This window comes from Diachasma alloeum, unplaced genomic scaffold, assembly GCF_001412515.2.
Source record: "Diachasma alloeum isolate Michigan unplaced genomic scaffold, Dall2.0 Dall_scaffold_00430, whole genome shotgun sequence".
NCBI classification, from domain to species: Eukaryota; Metazoa; Arthropoda; class Insecta; order Hymenoptera; family Braconidae; genus Diachasma; species Diachasma alloeum.
Genome location: NW_021680569.1, coordinates 375,883 through 387,283, shown reverse-complemented (window position 1 = coordinate 387,283; position 11,401 = coordinate 375,883). Strand labels below are relative to the sequence as shown.

Here is an 11,401-nt window from a genome sequence, read left to right as displayed (position 1 = left end):
GGGGGGGGGGGGGGGGGGGGGGTTTGTCAATGCCAACAGAGAGCGATAAGCCTCCCACCTGTTGCTGCGCCTACTACTTCGCAGTCGTAATATATCGGACGCCATGTCTCGGAAAGAGCCAATAGTAGCCCTGGTTTTGTGGTGGGAGCCAACCGAGCGGTCCGGTTGGCTGGTCTTTCCCACCAAGTGCTTACCCCACGGCGCCTCACCACGCTTGTTTTTTATCCCCCTTTTTCATCCACCGCCTCCCCCTCCCCCCCCACCCTTTGTCCATCTTTCTTCATCTCCCTCAGTGCTGAGACAAACCCGAAAACCACGGCTGTGTGGGGTGCACAGTAGACTCCAACCACAATTCGACCTGGCAGTGTAACATACTTTGTCACTTTGTAATACGTCAACGGGTGAAGCACCACGTCTGCTCCTTCTCCCGTGGCGAATTGCCGCGACGAGGCACTAAACCAATTTCACCCTTAAATAATGTAAACAATCCCCCAACCTTGTGGCTGAATTTTGTGAGAGTGTGAAGTGAATAATAAAAAAAAAGCCGTGAACAAGTTGAATTTACCTGTGATCATGTGCCGCGACGTGTGCAGTGGCATCCGGTGAAGGAGTTTCCTGCGAGAGAGGGTTGATTAATCGAGTAAAAGACTGAATAATCGAAAGATGTCATCGAAAGCTCTGCACAACGAGCACATAAAGCGCCCGATGAACGCGTTCATGGTGTGGTCCCGGGGTCAGCGTCGAAAGATGGCCCAAGAGAACCCGAAGATGCACAATTCCGAGATATCGAAGCGACTGGGGGCCGAGTGGAAGCTGCTGAGTGAGTCCGACAAGAGGCCCTTCATCGACGAGGCCAAGCGCTTGAGGTACGTCACCCCCAGCCCCATAAATTCGGTGAAATCCGTTCCAAGTATTCGAATAAAAAAAGACAAAACGCTCTTTAGTCGCCCCCTGTCCCCGGAATTATGTGAAATCTATTTTTATGTGGAGCGAGATCGTAAAAATAAAAAGCGGGATGATAAGTCGTTGGCGGTGGAACAGGCTGGCGTGTAACAGTACATTATATCTGTATAGAGAGTATAGTATAGAAAACCGGGCGTTCCGTTGAAGCCCCGCTGTCACTGGCTTAACGTAATCTGTCCGTTCGTTCACGGCAACTCACAATGTGGCCCTCGAGATAACAAATAAAGCTCCATTGTCGCAATTGTGTGGATTTAAAAGGATTTGCTCCCCGCTACGGGGGCTCAGTGTGCGCGACCCTCTCAACCCCCGTACAACGCCCGGCCACCTATACGCTGCTGGCCGTTTCCATGATGCTCTTCTCGGTTATTCAAATGCTCTATGACGGTGGACGAGTTCTGCATGGTTATTGTTGCTGTATTATTTTTCAGGTGTTAACTGCAGCCGAATAAAAATCACTCGGCCAGTTATTGATGTGGGGGTGGGATTGATGGGAAGGTGAAAGTAGAGAAGCGTTCAGAGTGGAGGACTCGATTTAGGGGAATTTAGGGGGGAAAAGTGGTTTTAAGTTTATGTGTAATTGACTTAAAAACGAAAGTTTGCGCGTGTGATTGTTTGAACAGTCAAAAATCCTCGTAAATTGAATTTTTTTCTGCCATTTTAACTTAAAGTGTAGATAAGTCTTGAGGAAACTGATACTTTTGAGTATTTTTTAGTTAAAAAACCGGAAAAATTTCATGGAAAATTCGTTTTTATTCAATATTTGATAACGTTCTTCTGAAATCAATAAAAAAAAAGTTTGGAAGTGGAAGTTTTTCCGTCTTCTAGATGAGTATTGAAGAGATGTTGTTTAGTTAAAATTTCATTCAGAATTGAAGAGAAGACGAGGGATTTTAGATCAGAAATTTCTGAGATGTAGATCAAAGGGTTTTTATTCACTTAAATTCCTCGGTTTATTGAAAAATAAGACAAATTTTCTTGCTTCATCAATTTTTCAGATGGCAGAGTCATCAATTCTAATAATGATCTCCTCAATTTTGAGGATGAACTGCTCTCAAACAAAATAATTTCCTAAATCCTGAATATATTCTTTAAGTCTGTTTCGAAAAAAACCTTCGAAAAAAGGTCCTAAATTCGATTTTTTTCTGACATTTTAACTTAAAGTGTAGATAAGTCTTGAGGAAACTGATACTTTTGAGTATTTTTTAGTTAAAAAACCGGAAAAATTTCATGGAAAATTCGTTTTTATTCAATATTTGATAACGTTCTTCTGAAATCAATAAAAAAAAAGTTTGGAAGTGGAAGTTTTTCCGTCTTCTAGATGAGTATTGAAGAGATGTTGTTTAGTTAAAATTTCATTCAGAATTGAAGAGAAGACGAGGGATTTTAGATCAGAAATTTCTGAGATGTAGATCAAAGGGTTTTTATTCACTTAAATTCCTCGGTTTATTGAAAAATAAGACAAATTTTCTTGCTTCATCAATTTTTCAGGTGGCAGAGTCATTAATTCTAATAATGATTTCCTCAATTTTGAGGATGAACTGCTCTCAAACAAAATAATTTCCTAAATCCTGAATATATCCTTTAAGTCTGTTTCGAAAAAAACCTTCGAAAAAAGGTCCTAAATTGGATTTTTTTCTGACATTTTAACTTAAAGTGTAGATAAGTCTTGAGGAAACTGATACTTTTGAGTATTTTTTAGTTAAAAAACCGGAAAAATTTCATGGAAAATTCGTTTTTATTCAATATTTGATAACGTTCTTCTGAAATCAATAAAAAAAAAGTTTGGAAGTGGAAGTTTTTCCGTCTTCTAGATGAGTATTGAAGAGATGTTGTTTAGTTAAAATTTCATTCAGAATTGAAGAGAAGACGAGGGATTTTAGATCAGAAATTTCTGAGATGTAGATCAAAGGGTTTTTATTCACTTAAATTCCTCGGTTTATTGAAAAATAAGACAAATTTTCTTGCTTCATCAATTTTTCAGATGGCAGAGTCATCAATTCTAATAATGATCTCCTCAATTTTGAGGATGAACTGCTCTCAAACAAAATAATTTCCTAAATCCTGAATATATTCTTTAAGTCTGTTTCGAAAAAAACCTTCGAAAAAAGGTCCTAAATTCGATTTTTTTCTGACATTTTAACTTAAAGTGTAGATAAGTCTTGAGGAAACTGATACTTTTGAGTATTTTTTAGTTAAAAAACCGGAAAAATTTCATGGAAAATTCGTTTTTATTCAATATTTGATAACGTTCTTCTGAAATCAATAAAAAAAAAGTTTGGAAGTGGAAGTTTTTCCGTCTTCTAGATGAGTATTGAAGAGATGTTGTTTAGTTAAAATTTCATTCAGAATTGAAGAGAAGACGAGGGATTTTAGATCAGAAATTTCTGAGATGTAGATCAAAGGATTTTTATTCACTTAAATTCCTCAGTTTATTGAAAAATAAGACAAATTTTCTTGCTTCATCAATTTTTCAGGTGGCAGAGTCATCAATTCTAATAATGATCTCCTCAATTTTGAGGATGAACTGCTCTCAAACAAAATAATTTCCTAAATCCTGAATATATTCTTTAAGTCTGTTTCGAAAAAAACCTTCGAAAAAAGATTTTGCAATTCCAATAATACAATCCTCAATTTCAAGCCTGAAATGCACTAGAATAAAATAATTTTCCACCTCAAAAATATTGTTCCTGGTCTAGATAAATCTCGAGAAGCGTGTAAACCCTCCACCCGAAGGACCACAAAGTATCCAGCCTAAAAACCAAAAACGAGTCACTTTGCAGAATTTCATTCGCTGAAATCCCCCGAAAACTTCTGTCTCCGACCAGCATTCGCGCCCTTCTCCCATCGCCGTTCCCAATAATACCCCAGCACAATAATACCACTGTTAACCCCAGTTACAATGATTTCTTGCAGAACCCTCCACATGAAGGAGCACCCGGACTACAAATATCGTCCGCGAAGAAAGCCGAAGTCGCTCCTAAAAAAGGAGAACAAATTTGGCTTCAGTCTCTCCCCGCTGCTGTCTCCGCACAACGACTCCCTCGGGGGCATATCGAGAGGTCTCCTCCCGCCGTCCCTCCCGCCGGCCCACCACCATCACCTCCTCAGCCACGACGACCTGAAGATCCCCAGGTTCTTCCCCTCCTTTCCGTACTCCCTCTACCCGGCGATTCAGCACAAGCTCGGGGGAGACAGTCTGAGCGGTGGCAAGCTCGCGGCGGACCTGACGTTCCAGGCGATCTACGGGTCAGCGAGTTCCTTCTACAGCAATCACCACCAGGTGACCGCCGGCTGGCCCCGGCTGACGACAGCCTCGCCGACGTCCTGCGTCCAGGGCAACTGCAGCTGTCCCTCGCCCCCCAGTCCTCCACTGAGCAAAGACGCCGTCAAAAGGCAGTCCTACCTCCCCCAGAACCTCAGCAAAATCAGCTCCGATAACGAATCGTTCGGGCATTCGTTCGACGAGGAACGACGGACGGCGGAAGCCGCCGCTGACGACCTCTACTATCGAAATAAGACTAGTGAACAGACAAGCATGACTATCTATCCCTCGATATCCGTCGTGCCAGTCGAGAAGACTGATAAAGTCAAGGAGAAGGTCTACCCCTCCGTCTCGCCGACGCCAGAGCGCAAGGAGACAACACCAACCACCAGTGACAACTCATTCTCTGTTCAGAGCTTAACGTCGTCTTCCTCGTCGCCGGCTTCGTCGTGCTCACCGACTATCACAGCCACTCGCAGCCATGTTATTTGAAGACCACTTCCGGTTCTCCCAGATATCAATTTTCGGGGGAACCTCGTTTCCAGCTGCTGGACAACGCCGCCAGATTGGTGGAGAGTCGAACCGATTCTCTCGCCAATTAACCGTCCGGCCAATTTCACGGCTACCAGCAGCAGTTTGAATGGGCAAGTGGAAGTTGCCGATGATGAACGATAATTTTGAGGGCCGAGGGGCGGCGAGGTAAGGGGTAATGCAATTTATTTTGTTCGAGTCGGTCTGGGGATGCGGGATTTTTTGGCGGCTGGAGGGGTGAATCGGCCAGTGTTTCTAGAATTTTCCGCGGGAAGGCTGGTTTCTCGGAGTTGCGGAGATTTCGGGAGCGGAGAAACTTTTTTTGGTGAAATTTCGGGGAGGGTTTAGTAGGCGTTTTTGGGATATTGAATTTGGGACATTGTTTCGGGGGAAAACATCATGACAGTTTAGATTTCAATGGAAATTTGATGAATTTCGAATTTTTGGACGGCAGGAAGACGAGAATTCCTCAATTCACTTGAATTTTTATTAAAATATGAATATTGCAATTGATTGAAACTTCGACAATATGCACTGATAGAATGATTCATTTATTCCAAACGAAATTCGTTAACTATTAACGAATGGTAGAGTTGAATATGACCAAATGAATATTCGTTAATAGTTAACGAATGGTTCACTTGAATGGCGAAAGTCAAGTCAAACAAGGCTCCTCAAATATACATTCGTTAACTATTAACGAATGAACATTTGGTGGGACCGAATAGACCCTAACCTCCAACCAAAATCCATTCGTTAACAATAACTAATCCGTTCTATCAGTGTATTTGCTCGATTTTTTACTGATTTTTATCAATTTTTGTGTGATAATTGAATTTAAATTTACGGATTTCATTGATTTTTAAATGAGCGTTTGAATTTCTAATTGTGAAATTTCTTGAAAGACCTGGAATTTTCTAGAAAATGAAGAATTTTATTTGTTGAGGCCGCACTGTTGGAAGAAAATTTGAAATTTCACAGTTCTCTGGAAATTTGAAGGAATTATAATTTTTTCAGCAGCAGAAAGACGAGAATTTCCAAACTTTCTTGAATTTTCAATCAAAATGTCAATATTCAGTACCAACAATACACTCAATTCTTAATTAATGGATTAGTTCCATGATTTCTATGAAATATCATGGAATAATTTATCTGAAATTTACAGTTTCCATTGATTTTTCCCTGAAGTTTTGCATTTTCAATGACGAAATTCCTCGAAATTTCAGTAGAACTCTATTGATAAAACTCTGAGTTCCATGAAACACGTTGAAATACTGAAAGATTCGCCCAAATCGTTCATTTTTAGCTCTAGAGTATTTATTAAAACTGACGGTGCTGTGTTTGTATTTAAAATTTACTCAAATCACTCAAACTGTTAGAGCTCCATGAAAATGTAGTCAATGCTAATTAGTTAAAAACGAGGTAAAACTCAAATTTCTTTATAATAAACAAGATGAGACTTTTTTCACGAGTCAAAAATCTCCTTATAAACGTACTGTAATCGAGTCGGAATATTTTTGTCAAATCTTCCGTGAATTATACATATCTGTATGTATATACTACGATAAACAATTAATCTGTAATCACAAAAAAAATAAAAAATAAACCGATCACTCGATCGATCCATTGATTATTTGAACTAGTACTTAATTACCTAATTACCAACGCGACTGATACTTTACGTTCTCCATGTAAATTAAAGAATATCAATGATTTTTGTAAACATTGAGAAACAGAAGCAATGACTTATGGATTGAAAAGTTGCATATAAATATGTTGTAGCCTGAATGTACTTTCGATTAATCCATGTACATTATTATCTAGCTTTAATTATTAAGAATAAAGTGCGAACAATCACTAAAAAACCTCAGTATTTTGTTATTTTATTTATTAACCATTAAGTTTTATTTGAATAATTTAATTCCGTTTTGTTATTACAATTTTTTTATGTAAAATGGTGTCGAAATATAGAAGAAAGTGAATTAATTCAACAACTTTTGTCATTTTTTTCAGTCTTTCACATGAAAAAAAACCTTTTATGAAACTTCCTCCTGAACTTTTTGAGTTTTTTCTTAACGGTTTCAAGTGGAAAATTAAATTTAGACGTTCCACATTTGAATAACAAAATCATCTCAAAAATAAATGAAATCGAAATTATCACAAAGTTTTCCAAACCACGAAAACTCTCCTCTTGAATTCTGTTTTGTGACTGGAATTGTTATTTTTTTGTTCTTTCACACAAAAAACCCTTTAAAATGATGAGTAGATAATTTTTTTCACGATTAAAAAAAAAATTTTGTGTGGAAAATCAATTTATTGAATAAAATATATTAATTAAAATTTTATAAAATTTCCTCGTAAATTTTCAATCCTATTCCTAACGGTTCCAAAAAGAGAACTCAAAATAGAACTTCAAGATTTCAATAAAATTTAAATCATTGGAAAAAAAAACCAATTGAAATTACAACAGTGTTTCCGAAACCGCGTAAATTCTCCTCTTCATCTCCAAACAATATCTCCAATCCCAAAAACAATATCCCTAATTCCCCATTTATTTATTCCACCCAACACGAGGATCTTGAATCGCGAGTGGCTGGAGGAGTTGAGAAAGGCTCGACCCCTTTGAGTTTTATTTCTGATAAGCGTCAGGGCGTCTCGTGGTTGCCCGCCGCGCGCACAAAACGACATTATCGTAGCGGCAAAAGACCCTTTCTTCCCCCATAAAGGCAATCACGCCTTCGTCGTACTAAGATAACAGTTGGATGGAAAATGGAGTAAGAAAAAAAAAGAATAAGGCGAGAGGGAAAATATGAAAGGAAGCATAATAGAACTCCGAGCGAGGGCCAAAAGCGACTCCTTATCTGTGCCACTGGCAAAAGTCCCATTAATAATAACAATTGTCTCGCGGCATTAGGGACAATTCTCACAATTGAATTTTTTTTATTACCCCCGAGTCCTCCTTTCTCATCACCGATTGGCTGGCACTGACACTCGCGCCTCAGGCCGGAACATCCGGTGGATAGTGATCGAAAGGGCGAGAATGCCACGGGTAGATTTTTCAATTTTCAAATAGTGTCCGAGTCTCAGTTACTGGTAAACTCACTACCCGATAAGATAAACCCTGGAAAGAACTTCGGAATTTACGTCTTGCATAAGTTTTCCTTATATATGAGAGTCCACAGGAAATATGATGATCTTATCCCACACACTGATATATATGAGTTTTTTTCGCTCGTTTTATATTCGGTGTCGAATCTTCTTTCTCTACAACTAGTCATTATTCACAGAAATATTGAACGATAAAATAGTTTTTTTTATTCACAAAAGAACAATTTGGTGAACTGTAAATATTTATTTTATAATGTTCGACAAATGAAATGGTCTAGTTATTGCATTAAGTAAAGTTTATTTAGATTTCATGAATCATTTATTTCAAATAATTAAAATATTTTCATTGAAATATTTTATGCAAATGGAGGAGGAGTTAACGATAAAATATGTTTTATTCCCAAAAATTTTTTTGAACTGTAAATATTCACTCAAAAGATTTATTTGAGTGTAATAAATTTCATTTGAAATTAATGAATAATTTATTTCGTTTATTTACAACGTTTTCATTGAAAAAACCACATGATTTTTTAAATTGATAACATAAATACTGTTAAAATGAATGGAAAAATGTCAAATAAATTTTTTATTAAGCTTCAAAAGCGTCATTTATCCCAGAGAAACGATTAATCGAGTTTCAAAATCCTAATGAAATATTTTATGCAAAAGGAAGAGCCCCGCCAATAAGAGTATAATACCCAGCGAGTGTATTGCGTAGTGTTGTAGACTGTCGGTTCCTATGCGCGTCACAGTGGGATAGGAAACAATGACACAATCAGCCAGTCGTCTTCCCCGCGGAGGGCCGGAAATCAACAGGAGCTGGACAATAGAGGGAACCGACAGTGCCTGACTACCCACTGTCGTTTACCACTCTGATTATTTATTATTGACCTACACCCATGACTGCATTTTCGTACTTACATTGTCTGGTTATCACTCCACTAATTCGTCCGATACCTGTGGATATATTTTTTAATTCAAATGCTCAATGCTCCTGCGCCCGGAGAAAATGTTTAATGTTTAATGTTTGAATTTAACAGCTGAGAGTGGGGTAAAATGGACTGTACTGTTGTAAAAATGAAATTTCGAAGAATTTTACTGGAAATTTAAATAACAAAATTGTAGGGCTGAAGTTGAAGTCGATTAATGAAAACTCAATGCGAAACATGAATATTCAATGCGACATTAAACGAAGTTTCAATTAATAGAAAATTCAGGAATAATATTTAACTGAATTTCTATTAATTTTGTTGCAATAATTGATTTGGAATGAATAATTTCCATTGTATTTCATAAAATTTTGAATTTTCAATGAAGAAATTCCTTCAAATATCAATGAAACTATAAAATAATAAAAAATGTGCAATTATTTACTTTTGCCAATAACACAGTTTTCGTCATGGAAATTGTAGTTTCCTCTTAAAATTATCGTTTGTTCCATGGAAATTATAAGTATTTATTGGACGAAGACATACAGTCCTCAATAAAATTGGCAAAACTCTGATAGAACCGTAGCCTCATATAATTCTCTGCAGAACTAATGTTACTGTTAGAAACAGTACTGTTGCTCCTGAAATTCCAAGTAAAAAACCTTGACATTTTCACCAATCCCTCACTCACAGAATATTTCATGCATTTTATTACCGAAAAGCCAATTGAATTCTGGAGTATTCAATGGAATTGCAATTTTCAGCTCCACATAATAATGAAAATGATTAAATAATCGGTGCGCGAACTGTGAGTTGCGTAATTTTTACAAAACATTTCTCTCCGTGGGGGCTAGAATGGAATTGACTTAAACCATTTGACCACTTCACTGCTGGATTTTTCGTCCGAACAAATTTTTTCGCCCAGTGTATGATATTTTCCCTCAATTTCTGGGGGAAACCGATACGAACCTCCCATAATAATAAATCGCGTACGAATTGAATGCAAAATGCTTCACGCGTAGTGAGAGAGTATCGCTCAATACAGCATTAACCACCCAACAACAGTTTTTATTGCCCTCATAATCGGATCCTGGGGTGATGATACCGTCAGTGATTTCAGGTTTGTCTACGCTAACGCAGTTGTCCCTCTCAACAATGTACCACTGAATGCAGCCTCATTGTTTGTATAGAACTGATGATACCCGCCACATCGCAAAATCGTCTTTTTCATCAGCTCGAACGCCCCCTCGCCCCTTATCGCAATCGATGAAACTCCAACTGGGGGGGAAACAGAACATTAAATCATCCATCATTTCGGGTTTGTATACTTACGAAAAATCCACACGACCCGGTGTGTATAATGCGGACATATAGCTGGATAGAACGAAAAATGAAAAAAGTGGAGGAAAAAAAAAAGAGTCGAGTATTACGGACAAAGCTGTACTTTCATTGATATGCGGGAGGTGAATTCGTGGCCGATTGTCAGTGCTATTGTAGACGAAGAATGTTCTCATTGTCGGCCGAGCACCCACTCCCATTCTGGCTCACTATTACATACCCCGTCACCTTATATACTCGGAGGGAATTTATAAATTGGGGTCCATGAACTGGAAAATATTTTTTAAATTGGGAAATTGATATTTTGAGGATTTTTCAGACGGAGATAATTTATTTTCTTATTGGTCTCCAGAGATGTTAATTAATTAATTCTATTTCGGAGCAAATTAGTTGTTATCATTTATTCAAGGTTTTATTATTAAAAAATGTTGTCATTGAATCATGAAAAAATCAATAAAAGAGGTGAATTTTTTAAAAATTCTTTTCAGTAAAATATAATGATAGTTTTTAATATTATTTGCCGTTAGAAGAACGGTGGCGATATACAGTAGTATACATATATACCTGTAATGATAATAATAATAAAAATAATAATAATAGTAATAATAATAAAATGTAATAATTATAAAACTGAAAAATCAATTATTCGAAATAATAAGAATTCTCTTCAGTAAAATTAAATGTTGTGAATTATTCCACGGTTTTATTATCCGAAAATTTCGAATTTCATACGCTTTTTATCGTTAAAAGTGAATTCCCTGTCACTTCCACAAAAATAAACCTCAGATTATTCCTAAAATTCCAATTCTCCAGTGACAGAATATATATAAACCATTAATTTTCACCCCAAGAGTCCATTTTTTCATGAAACAACAGTCTTTATCACAGAATGTTCATGAAATGTGCCGTCATTTCAACTGCTAAAATAACAATGCCAAAAAAAATGTAAAATGTGTAAAAATGAAGTAAAAAAATCTCACCAACTATTTAAAAAATTCCAAAATGCTTTCCCCACGCCTAAATATTCTCTCGCATTGTAATTCCTCCCTCCACAATGTCTCAACTCCCCAAAAACCATTCCGAAGACTTTTTTAATCAAATCCCAACAATAGGAGAGAAAAAAGACTTCAACCGAAGCGTGTATGTTCACGAAGCACATAAAATGAATCTCACCGCGAACGAATCAACTCCCCGAGAGTATCCATACAGATATTGGTCCCACATACGACACTTTAGTATTAAAGTTCGTTGCAATAGAAACACGTGTGTG

At 37.3% G+C, this 11,401-nt stretch overlaps 1 protein-coding gene across 1 annotated transcript; it reads left to right on the top strand.

Annotated features, from left to right (window-relative positions):
• The first annotated feature begins 663 nt into the window (after positions 1-663).
• Positions 664-4,717, top strand: LOC107042172 (transcription factor SOX-14-like). Its single transcript, XM_015263084.1, has 2 exons — positions 664-866; positions 3,877-4,717. Exons 1-2 carry the CDS (start codon positions 664-666, stop codon positions 4,715-4,717), a joined length of 1,044 nt encoding a protein of 347 aa, XP_015118570.1.
• Positions 4,718-11,401: the final 6,684 nt, after the last annotated feature.

What these genes read in the sequence shown, in the direction of transcription:
- LOC107042172 (XM_015263084.1), top strand. Translation starts at nt 664, where the DNA reads ATGTCATCGAAAGCTCTGCACAACGAGCACATAAAGCGCCCGATGAAC. An exon ending in GACGAGGCCAAGCGCTTGAG is followed by an intron (nt 867 to 3,876) that starts GTACGTCACCCC and finishes GATTTCTTGCAG; the next exon opens with AACCCTCCACATGAAGGAGC.